The following is a 22,264-nucleotide window of genomic DNA, read 5'->3' on the forward strand; positions in this document are numbered from 1 at the left end:
CATAAGCTTAGTAATTTTATCATAAGCTTAGTAATTTTATCATAAGCATAGTAATTTTATCATAAACTTAGTATTTCAAAAGTAGTTCTTCAAACCCACACCCCCTAGCTGAACTTCCTGTCTTCGTATATGGCATTTTCATCTACCCTGCTGCCTAGGCCAGAATCCTGGGATCTCCCTGGATGGCTCCCTCCCCACACCCCTCAGGAGATGGTACTTGTCAGTCCTGCCTCCTCAGCATCTCCTGGACGCATTTCCTCTCTCTCTCCTGCAGCGTTTCAGGCGTTCTCTCTAGGTCATCATGAGGCCTCGTTCTTCTCGACTGTACGTCTTACTCTGCTCCATCCCAGCTCATCCCTTGACCTTGATTGTCTGAACAGTCCCAGCTCTCCCCCACTGGATTCCCTGCCTCCCATGCCACCTGCTCTAATCCACCTCTGCTGCACCACCAAAGGGATTTGTCCTAAATGCACATCTGTCCTGTTATTTTCCTACCTAAAATGCTGAAAGGACTTTTTACTGCCTAATAGACTAGTTCTTGAACTTCTGAGAAATAGAGTGTCTAGGAATCACCTGGGGACTTTATTTAAATGCAGCTTTGGGGCTTCCCTGGTAGCTCAGCGGTAAAGAATCCACCTGCCAGTGCAGGAGATGTGGGTTTGATCCCTGGTCCAGGAAGATCCCACATGCACAGAGCAACTTGGCGCATGCCACGACTACTGAGCCCGTGCTCTTGAGCCCGGGAACTGCAGCTACTGAACCCACACCCTAGAGCCCTAGAGCCCATGCTCCGCAACGAGAGAAGCCGCTGCAGTGAGAAGCCCTTGAACAACCAGAGAAGAGCCCGCAGAGCAATGACAACCCCGCACAGCCCCCAAACTAAGCAAATAAAATTATAAAATGCAACTTTCTGGAACTTCTTCTCACTCAGAAACTGAGAGAGGCTCAAGAGCCTAGAGCCCATGCTACCCCCCCCCATCCACCCCCACCGAGCAGGCCATCCATCGCCCACACTTGGGACTCAGGACACCCAGGGAAAGTACAGACATTCTGGAAGGCTGTAGACAGTCCATCGTGACCCAGGCTGGCTGCTCCGTGTCCACTAGCAGGACACCCTACACACCCACTAGCAGTCCCCAAGTGTGTCTCTGCCGTTTCACGCCTCGTCATCTCTGTGACTGCTGTGCCCTCTGCCTCAGATGCTCAGTTCCTGTCCCCACATGCCTGACACGGGCCTGCAAGCTCCTTGGAGCTGGGACCTTGTCTTTTTCCACTTGGCACACAGTCAGTGCCAGTGAGTGCTGTTGACTGCCTGGACAAAGGGACAAGTAGCCAACGCTCCACTTTCAGGCGATGCAGGAATGTCCGCCTCATCTCCATCCTCCCTCAGCTCTTGCCAGGTGGGCTCCATGCCCACTTGACATGTGCCTGTTTTATCCTATCACCTGACACGTCACCGTAGGAGGCCAGGCGCTCAGCACCGTGTCCCGGCCAAGCACAGCACTCGGCACGCTGTAGATGCTCGGTATGGGTTTGCTGGATGGACACGTGACTTCTGCTCCCATCGTCCTGGTGCTGGTCAGCCCTTAAGGCAGCCTGATACCCCATTATGTTCTGTGGCAGCAGTACCAGACTGTTTGCTCATATCCTAGGTTTGCAATTGGCTAAAAATCTTAAGTCTTTTTCACATGAGTCAATTATCAACCACGTCTCCCATTTCTGTTACTTAAACAGATTTTCCAGCTCTCAGTGAAGGACTTTGAGTTTAACTCTCTGAAATTTCATCTCATGTATTCAGCGACCTGTCAAAATCTTGTTAAATCTTTAATCCATCCCCCGCTTCATTAGGGGGCCTCCCACTTAGTCATCAGCACATTAGCAAGCATGCCATTTAGATGTCACCTGTGTGATTCAGTTTGGCCAAGCCAGAGTCACACGGTAGAGGCACCAGAGGCCTTCCAAGTCAGCGTCTGATGATCCGTGAATGCAGGTTAGAACTGTTCACCCCCTGGAACTGCACATTAAGTGGTAGAGTGCCTGCCTTGTTGGGGTGGGCGAGGGGCTGGGCCTCCTGAGGGCATGCGCAGCCCTGTCAGCTCACTTCGCTCAGGTGCTGACTCCTCCCTTGTTGTGGGTTCTGTGAGCTGGAGGTCAGCCCACCCTGAAGGTGTTACGTATGTTTGCAGGTTGCTGGAAGCTCTGGTGTCATTCCTTGACTTCTCAGATAAAAAGGCCAACTCAGCCATGGGACTGCTCACAGACTTGGCTCTGCAAGAAAGGTAACTTTTCTTGCCAGAAATTGACATCTCTTCTTCAGCCTCTGCTGCACCGTCTGATCTTCTAAAATGTGCGGCACGCATTCACTGCATAGGAGAGCTGATGTCCCCAAGGGCTGTGGTCACCACTTTGTCCCAATCCCTCTGCATGCAGGGGGACCTGGCCCTCAACAGGCTTGGAAGCCATCATGTACTTAGAACAGCACCTCTCATAGTAAGCAAACCTACCGTTATTGTGTGCTGGTGAAGCTGCTTCCCCTAATCAGTGCCTAATAGAAACTTCCTGGCAGAGGTGTGTTGAATAAATAGGAAAGAGAAGGAGGAGGGAGGAAAAAGAGAAAGGGATGGGGAGGGAGCAGAAACATGGAAACACAGGAGTTCTCCTGGGCTGCCAGTGGCATAATGGGTAGCCCTAGCCTCCTGCCTTTTTTTGTTTGTTTGTTTTTTTCTTTAGCAGATGCTGGATAAGACAGTAAAGATCTTAGATTTTCATAACTTTCATTTTTAAAAAAATGCATCTTGTTTTGTTTTTAATTTCTTCATCAACATTGAGGCATCTTACCTAGAAATGGTCATATAGCGAGAGAGCTCCTCATGCAGGTAGCTGGCCATTGGCACGGGCTGGGGACAGTACTAGCCCAAATATCAGGTGGATGTTCATGCCATGGGGCCCTCCTGACAGCTGTGACATGTAAATGTGCTTACACCATGTAACTCAGAGCAAGGGGAGGGCAGGGGTGGTGTGAAGTCAATTTGCAGAAACCTCAGGATTCCAGCAACTTCTGCAGAAGAGAGCCACCCTCTGAGACATGTTTCACATCAAAGGCCAGTCTCCAGGCTTAGAGATAGAGTAAAGCCACATGACCTACCCAGTGACGACCTTTTCTGCTTCCAAATGACTCCACACAGGAGCAAATCACAGGGGCCCACAGCTGGACTGTCGGTTCCATTACCTGAGACACTGCACTTATGTTTTACTTTGCACGGTGTAGAAATAAGTCATGATTGATGTTCTCTTGACAGATTTCAAGTCTGGTTCCAGACCAGCCTTCCAGATATCCTTCCAGTGCTGACAGGGGTGCTGGTGAGCAAACCCTTGTCTTGTCACCTGCGACAGACCCTCTCAGGAGCGTGCATGGGGCTGTTTCAACAGGGGCTTGCCTCCTAGAACTCCTGTGGCGTCTCGGGTTGATTGATCATTTATTCACAGCTGGAATTTACTCAAGTCTTGGTTATTGAAACAGTTGCTGTGGGGGCAGGTGGAGAAGGTTCGTGGTCAGGGCTGGTTGCAGGGGAGGAAGCCTGCAGGCGGTGAAGGTGGAGAGTTTGTCGGTCTCCACCAGTCCCCTTCTGACCCAAGTCCTATCATAAGCTGGTGTTGCTGTTGTGGTTCAGCCACTCAGTCGTGTCCAACTCTTTGTGACCTCATGGACTGCAGCACGCCAGGCTTTCCTGTCCATCACCGACTCTCGGAGCTTGCTCAGACTCGTGTCCATTGAGTCGGTGATGCCATCCAACCATCTCATCCTCTGCCACAGCCTTCTGCTCCTGCCTTCAATCTTTCCCAGCATCAGTCTTTTCCAGTGAGTTGGCTCTTCGCATCAGGTTTCAGCGTCATAAGTACCACATGCAACCCTGTCCCCTGAATTGTCCTGATCGGGAGAGCAGGTGTGGTGGTTGGAGTCGATGAGGGAGAAAGGTGCGAGTGTTGGGGGTAGTGGGGGAGTCCTCCAGAAGAGCGTGCTGTGACGAGACCTGTCCCCGGTGACCTATAGAATCCTCAGGGGTCCTTGCAGGGTTCATGAGCACCCTGGTATTTCACAGATGTGGATACGGAAGCTTTGGAAAGGGACAGGACTTGCCCCAGTGCCCCCAGCTGGTTGGCGGAGTGACTGGGACCAGGTCGAGGTGCTTTGGGGTCTGCCCCTCTTTGTGCCTCCTTCCTTTCTGCCAGCGTGACCGCACTGACATCCCCATGTGACATCAGGCCGTCTGGTTCCCAGACGTTTTGGAGACTGAAGGACACTCCTGGAGATGATTCCGGCATTATTCCTCTGCTCTCTGCAGATTCGCTTTCTCTTCCTTCCCTTTCAGAAGAGAGATCCCAAGGTCACCAACATATCAGCTCTCTGCCAGTGTCTTGCCATCATGGGGAACTTTAGTGCTGAGACCGCCGCCCAGAGACAGATGTCTGCCTCTGAAGACTTCAGGGCTGCCTGCTTGGGCCTCATGGTATTTCAGCTTTTCTGTTCAGAGCTAGTCTTGTACCTGCTTTGGGGCCATGGGCTTCTTCTTAATTATCTGACTTTTCTAAAAATTCTGTTTGAGGGTGCAGGGGTCAGTAGCTTACCCCTTCTATAACTCTAGATTTGATGGACAGCTGGCCTTAAAGAATTCTCCAGATCAAGTCTCCTCCACCCCGGAGATGTCTGAAGGGTTCCCTGTGGAGCTGGCTTGAGCATCCATTTCAGCAGTTCCCTCTGCAATTCGAACCCAGGGCCAGAGCCCCACAGCAGAGGCGCCAGACACTCTGGGCTATAAATCGGCCTCTGATTTCCCTGCATCACTTCAGTTCGGGACACTGGCCATTTAGGGAGTGTGAGAGATCTGGGGCCATCACCAAGGGGAACAGGTGACCCTGACAGCTGCAAGACCACATGATCACATTGTTTTGTTTCCAAGGCCAAGTGTGAGGAGGACGCAGACCTGTTCAGAGACGTCACGTATGCCCTCCTGGGACTCGTGATGAACTTGTGTCTTCGGTCCCCCTTTGTCTCCGAGGTACCGGACTCTTTTCTCCCTACCTTAACACATTCTGTGGCATAGAACTGCTCTCGTTGCCATGAAGGGGCTAGAAGCAGGGGACTCAAGCCCTGGTGGTAGGAATGGGGAACGCTGGGCGGAGGTTCCACCCCTGCTCTGCTGAGGGATGGATGAGTCACTCTGTCAGTTATTCATTCTGCAAACCAGCTGAGTGTCCAGGGCGCTGCACACGGTGCTAAGTTCTGCATTTACACAGTCAAATATGATGTGGCCCTCATCGTTGGGGGAGATGGATATGGGAAAGAAATGAGAGCAATCACAGATGTTGTGAAGGAAATGGGGGCTGTCCTGGCGGTGGTGAGAAGGAGGGAGTGGGGAGTGGTTGGTTCTGTGTGAGCGCCCAGAAGGAATCAGCAGATGACCGTGGCCAGGACAGGCATGCTCCTTCTCGCGCTCCCTGTTGTAGGTTTGGGCCATGGAGGTGAGCAAGAAATGCCTGTCTCTGCTGAACAGCCGGGATGGAGGAATCCTCACGGTAAGCTGCCCCCAGGGAAATCCAGAAACCGCTTCCTTTGTTGTTCTGTTTTGTTTTGCTCTGCAGTCACCAGGCCTTTGAGCTTCTTCTGACTCTCTGAGGCATGGGGGCAGACATACTCCTCAAAACGATGCCCATAAGCACAGAAATACTGATTTTGCCTACAGGTTCAGGGGATTTGGTGACCCTGCCCCCCCCCACAGTGCCCATCTGTGGATGCCCTAGAATCTAGGAACTCCAGTTAAGAATCCTTTTTCTTGAAGGTGTGGAGCTTAACAGCTGACACCAGGTCATCTGTCTGATTTGTCCCATATCAAACCATCCTTGTGTGACTTGGACAGGCCGATTGATTTTCTTTAAAATCTTTTCTCAGGGCACATATTTTAAAGCCAGTGACTCTGGAGGAGTTTGTCCATAATGGTTTTAGCTGCCTTGGAGATAAGTGCTGGAATGGTTTTCTTGCTTCTGACATTTGGATAAGAGAACTAAGGCCTGTGGTTAGCACAGTGTATCAGGAGGAGAGTGTTGAGATGATTCAAGAGGCTGTTTGCCATCATCGTGGAATGTGTTCTTCACTCACATGAGGAATCACCCCAACATTTCTGCCTATTAGGTCTCTAAACCTGGAGAAACAATTGGGGTCACACCCAGGGCAGATCTGGGAAACCAGCCCTTCAAGGGTCACAGACTGGGAGCTGGTTCAATGGTTGTGAAAAGGTTCCAAGTAGGTCCAGTGAATCCTGTGTGTGACTCATAAGCTGACAACTTCCCTGCAGTCAATCCAGACTAACAGGGCAAAGTGTCTAACCTGAGCTCCAGGAAGAGGTGGTGGATCTTCAGGTTCCCTGAGACCCCCAGCAAGTATATAGACAATTCTGCATGTCTGTGCATTTTCATGGGGCTCAAGGGACGCACCACAGTTTTCATCAGATCCTCAAAAAAGTTGCATGGCCCCCAAAGTGGTAAGCATCGCTGTTCTTGGGGATTTGGGGTCTTCTGACTGGTGGGCCTAATGGGTAAGTTATCTCACTGATGGGTAAGTTATTATAGCCAGTTTCTGGATGATGGAGAACAGCTGCAAGACTGATGATTAATGAGGCACCACTGAAGACACCTTCGTGCAGAGGGCAGACGAGGGGAGCACAGCTGGCAGGTGGCCAGTGTGTGTTCCAGTTCTATGGAGGAGACAGAATTCAAACTGCCAGCTACATACAGCAGAAGACAGAAGTAGATGAGGGGGCTACATTTGGTAGCCAGGCATCTATTCCTCAGGCATAAAATATGAGCTTTTTTTTTCCTTAAGAAATTGAAAGACCAGAGAAAAAAATGTTTACTTTCTAGTAGTTGAGAATGCCACCTCTCTACCTGTGAGTGGACAGACTCTCCATAAACACAACATACCCAGACATACTGCTTTTCTCATAAATGTGACTTGTAAGCTGAGAGTCACGAGGCATTTCAGGAAAGCCATACAAATAAATAGACAAAGCAAAGTAAGCAGAAAATTTGAGTCCAGAAAAAAAAAAATAGAGATGATGTAGAAAAGAGAAGAAAAAACTAATAGCTATCATTTGTATCTTCAGAAAGATTCAAAATGGTGTTATGGCCATAAAACAGTAACAACTTGCTATTAAAAAATTCAGAACTGGAAAATAAAAATCAATAAAGTCTCCCAGAAATTAGAATAAGAAGATTGAAGAAAGATAAAAGTCCCAGAGGATCAATCCAGGAAGTCTACCATGTAATAAGGGTCCTGCTGGTATCAGAGCCCCACAGGAATACAGGGCAGGACTTTCTTGCTGAGGGGTGGATCCTGGTCCTTTGTGAAGCTGGAATGGGCTGAGCCTCTGTGGGCTTAGGGGCCATGTTGGCAGCCTTCCAATTTGAATCGGCTACCCAGTAGCTTTACTGTAAACATTAGTACTTGCTATCAATTACTCAACCATTGTATTTTTAAAATCAGGGTACATGTTTTGCATCTAACACTAATGATTCTTGCCTCACCAAACTACTTGTTAACTTTAAAATGTCATCAGCCTTTTAAGAAAAAAAAGTTTTATTGAGGTATAGTTGATATACAAATTTTTTAATTTATTTTTTTATTGAAGGATAATTGCTTTACGGAATTTTGTTGTTTTCTGTCAAACCTCAACATGAGTCAGCCATACCTATACATATATCCCCTCCCTTTTGAACCTCTCTCCCATCTCCCTCCCCATCCCACCCCTCTAGGTTGATACAGAGCCCCTGTTTGTCTCCTGAGCCATACAGCAAATTCCCGTTGGCTAGTTGGTATACAATTTTATATAACTTTCAGATATATGGCATAGTGATTCACAGTTTTTAAAGGTGATGCTCCATTTATAGTTATGATAAAATATTGGCTATATTCCCTGTAGTGTACAGCGTAAGCTTGCAGCTTATTTATTTTGTACATAGTAGTTTGCAACCCTTAATGCCCTACCCTGTTCTTGCCCCTCTCCGCGTAGGAACGTTTAAGCATCCTTTTCTTTCTGCTTCACTTAGAGAGCTGCTGGCGTTCTCAGCCGCACCCTTTCTTCCTCTCTGAAAATTGTTGAGGAGGCCCTCAGAGCAGGAGTGGTGAAGAAAATGATTAAATTCCTGAAGGTAAAATAACTTCATTAGTTACAACCCCCTGAATTTCCAGGAGTGTCATCTTTTATTTGGGGAACAGAATTAAGGAGGGCTTTGTTCAGCAAAGGTCCTGCCATTTCCCCTCTGCTAGTTTCTAACCTTCTTGAATGGGGATTCCCTTCTGCCTATTCACCTAGACTACTCTGACCAGCAAAGTAAGACTGTTGGACAAATAATTGTTCATTAGGCACATCCATAAAAATGCTCACCACTCAAGCCTAACTTTAAAAATGTACGGCCTCTGTCTTCAAAAGAGACGGTCTGAGTGGCTTCAACAAGGTCTCTCAGGTCCTGGTTCTGTTCATGTTCAAGAGAGCTCACGATGCTCTTTCCCGTTTCCTGGAAAGGTTGGGAGGTAACTCCAATTATGAAATACGTAGGCTTCAGAGTAACCACGTGATTTTTCAAAGGATGTTCAGATTTCCCCTGCAATATGAGTGCAGTGGGAAATCCCATGGACAGAGGAGCCTGCCAGGCTACAGTCCTTGGGGTCAAAAGAGTCAGACACTACCAAGGAACTGAGCACACACGCAGAAACACAAGAGTTAGCTAGATTCTCTGAACCGGGAGATCAGTTACTAGGTTGCATCTCTGGGTCCCAGTTGCAATATGTATGCCCAGTGAGGTTCACTCACCTGAATTAGCTTGATGACCCCCACAGGAGACTTATTCATAAACACCTAGGCTGAGTGGCACCAAGAAGGGTGCTCTGTGAGGGGGCTACTGCTGGGGCAGGGGGGATATCAAGGGGGCAGAATGGTGGGTCTGAGTTTAGGCTGCCGCACGGATGATGGTCCTCATTTACTCTGTATAACTCTTGTATATCCCCCGGATCCTGCTGAGTCCATGTACACACGTGTGTGCCTTATGCATGCGTTTCCTCACACATGCATTTTAGAGACCCTTGCATAGGGTGATTTTGTTATGATTTGACAGTTATCCCCCCTCAAAATGACCTAGGTTTGTGATGTGTTCCATGCAGACCTGTCAGCCTGGCAGGCCTAGCAAGTCAGCCTTCATTCTCAAATTGTGAAATGACACGGGAGGGCCTTCCCCTCCCTTCTTGGTAGATCTGCTGGTCGACAGCATCATTCTTTTCTCAGCCCCTCACTCCTAAAGCCTTCCACAGATAATTACTCAGGTGTCCATGGCAGGCCTCCATTCATAGCGGGGCTGCAGGCCATGTTATAGAGGATGTGAGTGACCCTGCACCCCAGCAGGGACCAGGCCCCCTTGCCTGGAAGCACACATATTGTCAGCAGCGCGCTGTCAGAAGTTTAAGAATCCCAGCTGCTCACTGTCATTTCTGGCTAGGAACAACCATAGCATTGATTTCTTGTTCTCATTGCACTCTGAAATCTAGGCAGGAGGCCAGACTGCATCACGTTACGCAGTCAAGATACTTGCCATCTGCACAAACAGCTATCAGGAAGCGCGAGAAGAAGTGATAAGACTGGATAAAAGTAAGTGATCGTTTCATTAAGCAGAGCCCACATTAACTTGGAGGTTAATTTAGCCTCGAAGCTGCAGAGGGAGCTGCGGGCGAGAAGGGAGGAGAGACTGAGGCTGTGCCATGCCTCCCCACCCTCCTGCAGTGTGTTCAGGGACCCTGTCACCTCACCTCCAGCTCTGAATGCCTTTAGTTAGCCTTTGGAAGCTCCCGGGCGCTGTGCCTATGCTAGAGACTCAGCTGAGAAACAGCTCGAACTAAGATCCTTTCCAAAGCACTCTCCTTAAACGACCTAATGCAGGTCCTCTCCCTTCCTGGGGGAAATACCTCAGTGACCACGTGCGAGGGGGAGTCCAGTGCGGCTGTGGTCTAATCACCGAACCACTGCTGTCAGGGTGGGCAGGGCAGTTCCCCTTGTGGGTGGGGAGCAGGACCCTTCCCTGTGGAGCCTGTCCCGGGCGCCGGCTCACAGCCTCCCACTCAGGCAGGGGATGTCGAGAGGAGCAGGGAGTTTCTGCACGGGAGGTAGAGAGGATAGACCTGAGGCCAAGCCGGCATTCCTGGGACAGCTGAGTGCTGTGGGCTTCTGAGGCTGCTCAGAGACACGGCCAGGAGCCGAGGAGCTTCCGCGCACTCAGTAGGGATTCGTCGAGCGGGTGACATGGCTGGCCTTCCACTGCCCCCTCTCCGTGCCCACCACATCCCCCTGCCAGCCTCCCTGCCTGTTCTCCTCCACCCCATAGAGCTCGGGGTTCTGATGCAGCTGCTGGACTCAGAGGATGAGATCCTGGTGGGTAACGCCGCCCTCTGCCTGGGGAACTGCATGGAGGTGCCGCACGCGGCCTCGTCCTTGCTGTCCACGGACATCGTGCCCGTCTTACTGAAGCTGGCAGGCAGTGATGCCCAGCAGACAGCTGTGCAGCTGAATGCGGGCATCGCCCTGGGGAAGCTGTGCACGGCGGAGCCCAGGTGCGCAGGGCCAAGGGGAGCCCAGCTCCTTCTCTGCAGGAAGTGCCCCACCCGCCCCACCCCGCCCAGGACACTGGGCAGTGCTCAGGCTGAAGCTGGCGAGGGGACAGAGCATGGGACAGGGGTCTTTCCTGGCACCAGCAGCCATCATCTTCTCTCTGCTCAGCTCCCGCAGTCTCCTCCTTCCTCTCCTCCTCCCTCTCCTCACACCAGCCTCACCTCGCTCTCCTGCCTTTCTGTCTCCTCTGCTTTTCCAGAAACAAACCTCTAACTTCATTTTTTTTTTTTGGCTTGGGGCCTAAGCGTATGGAAGAGTGCCCTATAGGGTAAGTTCTTGAGAAAACAGGCAAGCTGGGGGCGGGGGTCAGCCCAATGAAGAGCGCCTGACAAGCCAGGCCAGGAGCCTCTGCGTGACCGTGCCCGTCTCAGCTCAGCTCCCGCTCCTCTCTGTCCTGATCTGAGGTGCGGGAACACCTGGTCCTCGTGCTCCTGGAAGGCGCCCGTGTGCCTGAGCGTGGAGCCCTGGCCCCCGAGGGGTGCCTTCTGCGGACAGGGAGGGGCTATGGCCAAGCCCGCTTCCTTCTCTCCCAGCCTGACCCTCCGATCCCTCCTCTGGAGACTGTGGGAGCTGGCCTGGGTCACACCTAAGGTCCTTCCAAGTTCTGATTGTTCAAATGGAAAGAATGGATGAAAGCTTTCTTCTACAGAAAGCAAGGTGCATTCACTAGGATGGGCTCACTGTGGCAGCCTGCCGGGCAGTCCCTGAGAGCGGGGCCCCACGGGTCCCTGGCACACCTGCCACTCGCGCAGCGGGCATTGCCGTGTTCCCTGGGCCTCCTGGGGGCTCCCCACTCACACAGAGGGTACTGCCATGTTCCCTGGGCCTCCTGGGGGCTCCCCACTCACACAGCAGGTACTGCCGTGTTCCGTGGGCCTCCTGGGGGCTCCCCACTCACACAGCGGGTGTTGCCATGTTCCCTGGGCCTCCTGAGGGCTCTCCACTTTGATCTTCAGGGAAACAGCTTCTGCCCTGTCCCACGTTCCCTGCCAGCTTCTTCCTGAGCCAAGGGGATGCCTCTGGGCGCCAGATGTCTGTGCCCTGGCATTTATGTCCTGGAGTTTGTGCTTTGATTATGACAGGTTTGCTGCTCTGCTGAGAGAGCTTCATGGGATGGAAATTCTCAACTCTACCATGAAGTACGTGGAGAGTTCTTGAGAGATGTGGCGTCCAAATGGGTTTTGCCTATGACTGTTCACTCTGGTTGTTCCTATGCTAATAAAGCCTTTTTGAATATCCGCTCCAGACCCAAACGTGGATTTTCAGAGTGCTTGCCAGTTGGTTTTCATTGGCCGTGGGACTTTCCCAGACTCTGATAGTAATGGGTCTAGTTGGGAGCTAGATTTCACCTAACACCCATCCTGCCCCTTCTGTTGTTTTCTGCTGGCATTGCACTAGAACCATCAACTTTTTCAGCAGTGACTTTTTGGCCTCTATTTTCCAGCTCTGAAGTGCCAAGACACAGCCCTAGTGACATCTGTGAGGCAGCAGTCTCTTCGAGCCTGGCCTGCCACTGTGGCATGAAGTCTTTAATTCAGTGGTGTGAGTGGTGGGTGGTAAGCTCCCTGGCAGGGAGTTCTATAAGGTTCAGGGGACTCATTCCTGCAAGCACCACCCGGCGCCTTCGTCCACCCCGTGCAAGGATGCTGTAACACTCCCTTCTCTTAAACTGTCTTCAAGTGCCAAAGCAGGGGGAATCTCCTTCTGCGCTGAACTCTCACAAACACAGATGTAATCTATTTCTCTAACCCACCTTGCTCTCCCACCCCCATCCCCCAAAGGCACTGCTCCCTTACAATTGCCCCAAGTCCACTCGGAAACTGACCAGGTCAGCTCTGGACCCCAAGTCCTGAAGCAAAAAGTCCAGTAAGTGCCACTGCTCTTCCACTTCTCAGTACAATCCCTGGACTCTTTTAGGGTCAGAGGCATGACCTTCATGGTATAGTGAATGCCAAAGACCCCCCAGACCAAAGTTCCAAAAATCTGTGGCCCTACTTACCCTGCTACCTGGCAGCTGTGTGACTGGACAAGTCCCTTAAGGTCTCTGAGCCCTGGTTGCAGCGTTTGGAAAAGCTGGAGCAATACCTGTCCAACCTATCTCCAATATTACTGTGAAGATTTAATGAAGTTTTGGAGGTAAAGGTACAAGGAATTGCAAAATGCTACACAAATGTATGAGATCTCCAGGCTCTATCTTGAGATGGGGGGAGTTGACTATGATGTCAGTTGAGTCAAATTTGAAGGACCTGGGGAAGGGTAAGCACATGCCCTTTAAGGAATCAGAACTGGACTTTTTAAAAAGAAAGTTGTTTATTTATTTGGCCCTGGTGGATCTTTGTTGCCATGCACAGGCTTTTGGGCTTTCTCTGGTTGTGGCATTGCAGTGTGTGGGTTTCTCACTGTGGTGGCTTCTCATTGCAGAGCACAGGCTCTGACCCCAGGGGGCTTCAGTAGTTGTGACGCACAGGCTGCGTTGCCCTGCATCGGGCGGAATCTTCCCAGACCGGGAATTGAACCCTCGAATCCCTGGCAGACGGATTCCTGGCCCCTGGGCCACCAGGGAAGTCTAGAACCAGACGTTTTTGGACTGCATAGGAAAGGAAATCCTCCTCCTGAGAGATCTGATGCAATGCACCCAAACAAATATGTCTTGACAAGTGAGACAGCCCTTGGCTTCCGTGAAGAACTTTGCTCCTGGAACCACGAGCGATGATTGGCACTTTGGGGGCTAGAAGGAAACGAGTAGCCCCAAGAATCTCACTCTGGGCCAGGCTCACTGGAACGCTTGGTGCTGCTACCCTAGCGCTGTCCCTGGGTGGCTGGTGAGTGACAGGCCAAGTTAGAGAGGCTGGGACTCGCCCATTCAGTCCCATCGTGCAATCACTCTTCAAGAGGCCCCTGAATCACAGAGGGAGATGGCTTGGCGCTAAACAGAGCACAGAGAAGAAAATTAGAGGCTGCGAAATTTGCTGTTTGGGGGAGAGAATTCAGTGGAGCTTTAAAAATGGAGAAGGCTGCCTGTGCCCCTAATCAGCAGACCTGTCTTCTCCAATCTGAAGTTCAGGCAACTCCTCCTCCTCCCTCTCTCTGGCTGCTCTTCTCCTCCCCGGCTCTTGAAAACGGCTATTATCTGTGTAATCTCTTTCCCCAAAGAGTGGGGAAAGTCAAATTATATTATTATCTTTGCTTCGGAGAAGCTGCCAAGTGCCGTCATCTCTGCTTTGCAGGAATGTCTGGCAGTACCCTGAGGTGCGCCCTCCTCTCGCAGGTGGAGAGAAATGATTTACACGTTGGAGTCTCCATCTCTGTGGAGCCAGCCCTCCCTGGTCTCATCGCCTCTACTCACGCTACCATGCAGCCAGGGGCTCCCAGGCAGCCTGGGAGAATGATCTACATGTTGAAGGAGGGGCACCTCTCCTTGTGCCAGGAGACACGAACACCGTCCTAACCACCCTCAGGATCATGGCTTATTCCGGGAAAGCAGTCTGTTGGTTCCACGGGCAGTTGGAGTGTGCATCCTAAAGAGCTGGGACAGGGCTTCCCAGGTGGTGCTAATGGTAAACAACCCACCTGCCAAAGCAGGAGATGCGGCCGAGATGGAGCTTAGTAACCAGCCTGAAGCCACTGCAGAGGCGTCAAGCCCTGGATGGCGAACCGCTGTCCTAGATTAGGTGATGCCAGCAGTGCGAGAAGGTAGCAAGGCCGGACTGAGGTTAATAGATTTCAGAAGAAGTGACAGGAAAGAGCAGGACGTGCTATCGCAGGCACTTTCCTGAGAATCTGTTGGGACAAGAGCTTCCTGGCTTGGAGAACTGAGAGAAGAAGAGTACTATCTGAAGCTTCCAGAGGCCAGGTGACTTTTTCAGCAAAAGTTCTCATTTTCTGAATGCCTTGAAAAGGCAGGTTCCACAAGGCCCAGGAAGAGGAGAGAGTGATCGGAGATGAGGACAACATTTACAGGTCACTCCCTTTCTCAAGGCGCGCGGTTCTTAGTCCTCCTGGGTCTGTGACCGGCCAGCCTGCAGAGAGAAAGTCTGCTGCAGGCACTGTCACGCCTGTCTGAAGATCCAGCCCGTGCAAACCTCACAAAGACCCAGTGAGGTGGGCATTATCTCACTTTGTGGGTAAAGAAACTAAGATGTGAAGACAATCGGTGCTTCTTACCCAGGACCACCTGGCAGGTAGGTTAGGGAGTCAGAATTTGACCCCAGCCTGGATTTTAACCCCTTCTGAGTAAAAAGCATGCTTCTGTTTACTAAATATGGCCTGAGGGAAAAATTACCAGTTTCTCCAAGCCTCAGTTTCCTCTCTGTAAAATGGGAGAAACAGTCCCCACTTATAGTGTTCTTGGGTTTGGATATAACCCATTTGCAGGCCCTGGCACAGGCAACTGATAAATAGAAGACATTCTCTTAAGAGAGACTATTATTTTTAAGCCAGAAATTGCCATGATCTTATTTTCTGCCCCGTCCCACCCTCAGCAATCTGCTCACCCTCCTAGGTACTCACCTCTAGGCAGGAAAGCAGCTATGTGGCTCTTACGTCTGCTCTTCCCTCCCTCCTATACCCGACGGCAAACTCGAGGATCCCTCAAGACTTGTCTGTGGGCAGCGAGGTCTGAAGGCACTAGGCCTGGCTGGGGTGGGGTTCTGAGCAGGGCTCCCCGAGGTTCAACAATGCTCCTTGCCAGGAACAAGGTGCCGGGGCTTCCCTGGCCTGGAAGCAGGCTGTGTCTACATGGGCAGGACCCTATGGGCTGGGAACCCCGTCCAGAAAGGGCTGTGGATGCTTGGATCAATGCCCCAAATCCCCCTCACCAAACAGATGCTCCCTGCCACTTGCTATTTGACCTCAGTTTAGAATCCAGAAAGCCCATTGATTCCAATGCCTCCAGTGCCCCAGTCATCAGAATATGGGTGGTTCTTTCCACCTCGCCCCCGGCGCTGAGCACTGGGAAAGGAGGCCCAGGACCCACAGGTGACAGCCCCCACTGCCGCTGCTGCCTGCCACATGCCGGTGAAGCCCAGAGCTGCTGTGATCTGAAGCCCTGCCGAATGACATTCTGTCAAGACCTCTAGTTTAATCTCAATTTCAAAAAGGCAAAATGAAGAATGGGTTCTCCCTGGAGCCAGCCTGGCCTTTGGTCTGAATTTGTCCTGAGGCCACGATCCCATTTCTCTGACTGCTTTCTGGTCTCGGCTCCTGCAAGGGGTGAGGGAGGGCCCTTGGGTGCCAGCAGAGCGTGGGAGCAGCACCTGCTTCTGTGCCCTGCCAGCCACCCCACACCCAGGCCAGCCCAGTTCCGCGCTGGGCTCCCGTCCCCGAGTGAGGGTGGCTGTCTGCCAGCTGTGCCGCTTGCTCTCAGCCTGAGCATCGCTCCCCTGTCATGTGTCTGTCTCCAACTTCACATTGTGCTTTTGATCTTCAGCAGCTCCATCTGCTCATTTAGATCCCTCACGTCCTCTCAAGCCACAAGTCCACCCAGACACATGCACACACAGGCGGACTTCATCTCTCTGCAGCTCAGAGATGAATTTCCACATAAAAACGGATGAGTTCCCAAGCAGCGAGGATTTAGGCTGATCAAAGGCACGTTAAGGGGCGGGGAATATTAGAATGAGTGTCGAGGACAAAGGCTCCTAGAATGTCCAGGCTGAAAATAATTCAGGGACCATCTAATCCACTGTCAACTTTATTGGAAACCATCTGATTTCAATTGCTAAATACAATTCACTGTTCAAAATGTGTTGCCCAGGCCACTGTCCCCCATTTTAAAAATGAGGAAATCAAGACTCCAAAAGACCCAGTGAGCTGTCCTCCATGTGTGAGAAGCTTCTGAACCAAGGCACAGGGAAGGGCAGGGACCCACGGGGTCTTCTGGCAAGCAGGGTATGCAATGGCTGGAGTGTAGGTGCCCCGTGTCCTGATGCCGGGTTCAAAGCCCAGCTTCACCTCTTATAATGTCATGCCTTCAACTGCCTTGTCTGCAAATGTAGGGTGGGGAAGGTATGATAGATATTTCATGGGTTTATGGTGAGGATTAAATGAGATGACTTCTGCAAAGTTCTCCACGTTGTGCTAAGCACACAGTAAGCCTTCAGGAAATGGTTACTACCACTGCTGTTGTCTTTATACTGGAATCAGTTGCTTCCATAGATGCCCCCTGCCTTGCCAACCATATATGCTCTTTTCCTGAGTTCTTAAATGTGAGGATCTTTATCAGAAGGGCTTCCAGATTCAATGTTATCCTGGAGGTAGACTGACCTGGAAGGCTGGGCTGATGTGGACGGCTGGTAGGGAATCAAGATGGGGTGGGAAGCATGCATCGGAGAGCGTCAAGGACTGAGACGCATTCAATAAGATAAGACTTTGCTGCACTCCACACTACGTTATCAGTATTGAGGAAAATAAGAAAAAGACAGGCACCGGATTTGGTTAACTTGAGTTATAGTAATAGCCGCCTTGCTGATCTGCCTGTCTCATTCTGTCTTCTAAGCCAGCCTGCACAGTGCAGCCAGAGTAATCCTCTTAAAGATCACTTTCATTATGCTGTGTCCCTTTTCAGGCACCTTCTCGTAACTGCCTGCAGAATGAAGGACAAACTCCTTCACCATGTGTGAGAATGTGGGTGTCTGCTTGTGGATGTGTGGGTGGGTGGGTGTGCTGTGAGTGCATGTAAGTATATGGGTAAAGGGGGAGGAAGAAGAACATATGGCTTTTTTAAATTTTCTGAAAATTTGCTGATAAAGCACTCACATTATTTTCTTTAAACTATTATATGATTTATATACGTTCCTAGCACTACAAATGAGTAAGAGCCATGATTCATAAGTTTTGCGATTCATAATTTAAAAATTACCCCTTAAATATTACCAGAATTACACACAGCCTTACCGCATGACCCATGCAGTGTGATCTCACTGAGCCTCAGAGTTGGCTTGGTTTCAGGGTCATGTCCTGGTGCCGTCACCAAATCAGACTTGGGTCTGCTCCCCCAGTGTGCAGTAAAGCCAGTCTAGGGACACCAGGTTGTGATGAAGAAAAGTGAAGCGTTTATCACAGGGCACCAAGCAAGGATTGCGGAGAGAAATGTCAATAACCTCAGTATTCAGATAACACCACCCTTATGGCAGAAAGTGAAGAGGAACTAAAGAGCCTCTTGATGAAAGTGAAAGAGGAGAGTGAAAAAGTTGGCTTAAAACTCAACCTTCAAATAATGTAGATCATGGCATTTGGCCCCATCACTTCATGGAAAATAGATGGGGAAACAACGGAAACAGTGAGAGACTTTATTTTTCTGGGCTCAAAAATCACTGCAGATAGTGACTACAACCATGAAATCAAAAGACGCTTGCTCCTTGGAGAAAAGCTATGACAAACCTAGACAGCATATTAAAAAAGCAGAGATACTACTGACAAAGGTCCATCTGGTCAAAGCTATGGTTTTTCCAGTAGTCATGCATGGATGTGAGAATTGGATCATAAAGAAAGCTGAGTGCCGAAGAATTGATGCTTTTGAACTGTGGTGTTGGAGAAGACTTTTGAGAGTCCCTTGGACTGCAAGGAGATCAAACCAATCAATCCTAAAGGAAATCAGTCCTGAAGATGCTGAAGCTGAAACTCCAGTATTTTGGCCACCTGATGCAAAGAACTGATTCATTTGAAAAGACCCTGATGCTGGGAAAGATTGAAGGCAAGAGGAGAAGGGGACAACAGAGGATGAGATGGTTGGATGGCATCACCAACTCAATGGACATGAGTTTGAGCACAGTCCAGCAGTTGGTGATGGACAGGGAAGCCTGGCATGCTGGAGTCCATGGGTTGCAAAGAGTTGGACACAACTGAGTAACTGAACTGAAGCAAGGAGTCCAGAAAGCTTGTGCTCAAAACCAAACTCCCCAATGGCTTTCAGGGAAAGGGTGAAGTTGGGGAGTTAGGAGGTATGTGACCAGCTTGTGGACATTCTTCTGATTAGTCGGTGGTGAGGTAATGGGAGTTAACATCATCAACCTTCTGGTTCCAATCAGTCTGGGGTCTACCTGCTGTGGTCAACACACAGTTAACTTCTCTCATCTAGTAGGAGTCTCAGTCTCTGAAAAACAACTCAAAGGCTAGAACTCAGAATATGGCCTCAGCAGAGGGCTTCCCCCGGTAGCTCAGCTGGTAAAGAATCCACCTGCAGTGCAGGAGAGCCCGGTTTGATACCTGTATCGGAAAGTTCCCCTGGAGAAGGGACAGGCTACCCACTCCAGTATTCTTGGGCTTCCCTGGTGGCTCAGACAGTAAAGAATCCACCCACAATGCACGAGACCTGGCTTTGATCTCTGGATTGGGAAGATCCCCTGGAGGAGGCCATGGCAACCCACTCCAGAATTCTTGTCTGGAGAATCCCCATGGACAGAGGAGCCTGACAGGTTATAGTCCACGGGGTTGCAAAGAGTCGGACATGACTGAGTGACTGGGCACAGCACATGACTTCAGAGGAGGAACTAAAGGACCTTGACCTTGTTTAATGGCTAACCTACTGTTATTGTGCCTTGCTTGACTGTTTTCCTTTCTGCATTTTCTCACTTTTCTGATGAGTGTATTCTTTGGAACTCAGGGAGTGCCTAGGAGGCTAGAGTTTTTCTGCATACAGGAAGCCAGCAGCGGACATGGTGGGGTGGGGGGTATCTCTTCCACGAAGGCCCCGCAGGTTCCTGCCGGGCTACAGAACTGACCGTGACTCCCACGCCTTGTGGGTCACTGTGGTGCTCCACCTCAAAGGAGCCTGAGGAAGACTTACTGAGTGGTAGCACCCCACCATGGCCTCGCTTCTCTTAGGCCAGCCCCCCGTTTGTTCTGTCTGCATATGTTCAGTTCATTCCCATCTTCTTGATTCTGCTACCACTCTTCCTCCTCCATAAAAGACCTTCTTCCCTTTCCTTAAACCCTTGACATCCTCGAAGTCTTGCCATAATAAAAATGGCAGATACCTTTCATTAAATACAGGTTTCAGATCCTGCCTAACGAGGTGGGTATTATAACTATTCTCCCTTTACAAGTGAGGAAACTGTGGTGCAGAGAGGTCAAAAAACCGGTGGAAGATCTACCCCTGAAGTCGATTTCTGCTGAGTTTCTGATTAACCTTTCCATCCAAATCTTTATTCCCTTTCTTTTCCTGAATGTGCTCCCTTCAAGACTGAGGCATATCAAAGAAAAGGGGAGATTTAAGCCTACACAAACCCCTGTGTCCCCGTCCTTTGAAGTAAAGGACTTTGGCTTTAGTCTCCCAGGCCTGTCGGTCACAACATTATCTTGTCTGGATGTCAAGTCACTGAGTCCTCCCCTCGTCATGCTGCACATTTCTTCACCATAATATCCACAGACAGAATGCAAAGGTCCCACTTTGTGTTTCCTCTTGTTACTGAGTCCAGGCTCATCTCTTCACCACATGACTAGCCAGTAAATTGAGAAATGAGTTATTAGAGCAAAGAATAGCAACCTTATTTGGTAACCCAGCAGACCAAGAAGATAGCGGACTAGTGTTCCAAAGAAACATCTTGCCCAAGTTTGGATGTTAGTTTCTTTTATGAAACAGAGAGGAGTAGGTGAGGAGATAAAGTTTAAAAGGCAATAAACTGTCACAAATATTTCCTGGTTCCAGCCAGACTTCAGTGGGCATGTATTAATTTCTTGTTGCCTGCATTCATTCTCAGGAAAGTCTGATCAGGATGTTTCCTGTGAGCTAAACAAAGGTATTTTAGCTTCATGCTCAGGCATGGGAGGCAAGGTTCCCAGAGATAGGCCATCAAGTATACTTGAAGCTATTGGCAATATCCCTTTAGTGGTTAACTTGTAGCAAAAACGATAGACTATGAAGATTAAAAGACACAGACTCCAATATAGTCAGATAGGTTCCTCCCTGTTACGCTCTAAGCAAATGTAGGCCAAAGAGCCCTATCAAACGTCCCACCCAACAGTCCTGCATCTCTGGCTTCAGCCCTGCTGTCTGTTTCCCATGGCAGGAAAAGAATAGCCTCGCACAGGGAAGTACTTTTATCTTCTTTAAAGGGCTTTCATGTCACTGCTCTCATCTCATGTGTATAATACCCCGGTCAGGTAGGTATTGTTATCTCCCATGTGAAGCAAAGGAAAGAGAAGCGCAGAGAGTCGACGTCCCGTCCAGAATTTCCTGGGGAAACCGTGGCTGGGCCAGGACCAGAATCCGGCCTTTCCCTTGAACCTCGCTGCCCAGCACCCAGCCCTGCCGCTCCTCTCGTTCACCGTTGGGCCCAAACCATGGCAACGGTGAAACAGCAGTTCTCCCCGAGCGTGAGGGGGAAATGAAACTCTAACCCCTTGAAGGCTTTATCTGAAAGCCTTGCTAATCCATCAGCAGTCTGTTAGATAACAGCTTAAATCTCCCCACCAATAAGGATTAGCTTCCATCGGATTTGCACACACATTTAGAGGAGGCATGAGGCAGCGTCAGCACAGAGGCTGGGGCACTGCCTTGAGAAACGGAGGTTTTCAGATTTCCAGACACCGCTCTGCCCCCCCAGACAGGGTGGGGGAAGCCCAGGGTCTGTCCTTACATGACGCAACTCCTCCCTCCTCAGCCAAGGTCACTTAAATAACAGCTTGATCCTGAAAAACTCCTCTTTCACTCAATAAGTATTTATCAAGCACCTTCTATGAGCCAAGCACTGTGCTGTCTACCGTGCCGTGCTTAGTCACCCAGTCGTGTCCGACTCTTTGCGACACCATGGACTGTAGCCCACCAGGCTCCTCTGTCCATGTGATTCTCCAGGCTAGAATCCTGGAGTGGGTTGCCATGCCCTCCTCCAGGGGATCTTCCCAACCCAGGGATCGAACCAGGTCTCCTGCTTTGCAGGCAGATTTTTTTTTTACCGTCTGAGCCACCAGGGAAGCACGGTGCTGGATAATATCAAATGACTTTGGATGAAATAGATGATACTTCCTCATTAATTTCTTTGATAATTATAGCAGGGCATTCTCAGTGGGTGCTCAGTTGCTCAGTTGGGTCCGACTCAGGCTGCTCTGTCCACGGAATTTTCCAGGCAAGAATACTGGAGCAGGTAGCCCATATCCCTTCTCTGGGGGATCTTCCCAACCCAGGGGTTGAACGCACATCCCCTGCATCACCTCCTGCACTGGCAGACAGATTGTTCACCCCTAGCACCACCTGGGAAGCTTCAGGGTGACAAATCAGACTCGAACAAAAACTCTCCTTGGAGCTAATGTGATCTTGGCCCCTGATTCATGAACCTGGCCTCAAGGGTTAGAGGAACGTCCACTGAGGGCAAGAATCCTCCAAACCCCAGCCCTAGGATTACAGGGGTTATCACTCCAGCATCTGGGTATGGCAAGATGCCTTGTGTCCTTCAAGCAAAAGGAAGCATTTAGAAGACTTTAGACTTCTGGAGAGTGCTATCAGAACTATAGTTTATACATGGAGGGATGATATTTCTGATGAAACAGAGCCTCTCCTACACGGGTTTTATGTCTACTGAACTCAGCCATGACTTTTTTCTCCCAAGGGCAGTTTGGAAGTG

General features: G+C 50.2%; 1 protein-coding gene across 3 annotated transcripts in view; it reads left to right on the plus strand.

Annotated features, from left to right (window-relative positions):
- TTC12 (tetratricopeptide repeat domain 12) overlaps positions 1–11,953 on the plus strand; it is a 49,111-nt gene extending 37,158 nt beyond the window's left edge. For all 3 annotated transcript variants that reach the window (XM_040258015.1, XM_040258016.1, XM_040258017.1), the window contains 9 exons: positions 2,187–2,279; positions 3,300–3,360; positions 4,371–4,508; positions 4,959–5,057; positions 5,506–5,574; positions 8,101–8,202; positions 9,593–9,692; positions 10,423–10,648; positions 11,789–11,953. In XM_040258015.1, the coding sequence (XP_040113949.1) occupies positions 2,187–2,279; positions 3,300–3,360; positions 4,371–4,508; positions 4,959–5,057; positions 5,506–5,574; positions 8,101–8,202; positions 9,593–9,692; positions 10,423–10,648; positions 11,789–11,864 (964 nt within the window). In that variant the 3' untranslated portion in view covers positions 11,865–11,953. The remainder of the gene's footprint in view (positions 1–2,186; positions 2,280–3,299; positions 3,361–4,370; positions 4,509–4,958; positions 5,058–5,505; positions 5,575–8,100; positions 8,203–9,592; positions 9,693–10,422; positions 10,649–11,788) is intronic.
- Positions 11,954–22,264: the final 10,311 nt, after the last annotated feature.

Source organism: Oryx dammah, unplaced genomic scaffold, assembly GCF_014754425.2.
Source record: "Oryx dammah isolate SB20612 unplaced genomic scaffold, SCBI_Odam_1.1 HiC_scaffold_17, whole genome shotgun sequence".
Taxonomy (NCBI): Eukaryota; Metazoa; Chordata; class Mammalia; order Artiodactyla; family Bovidae; genus Oryx; species Oryx dammah.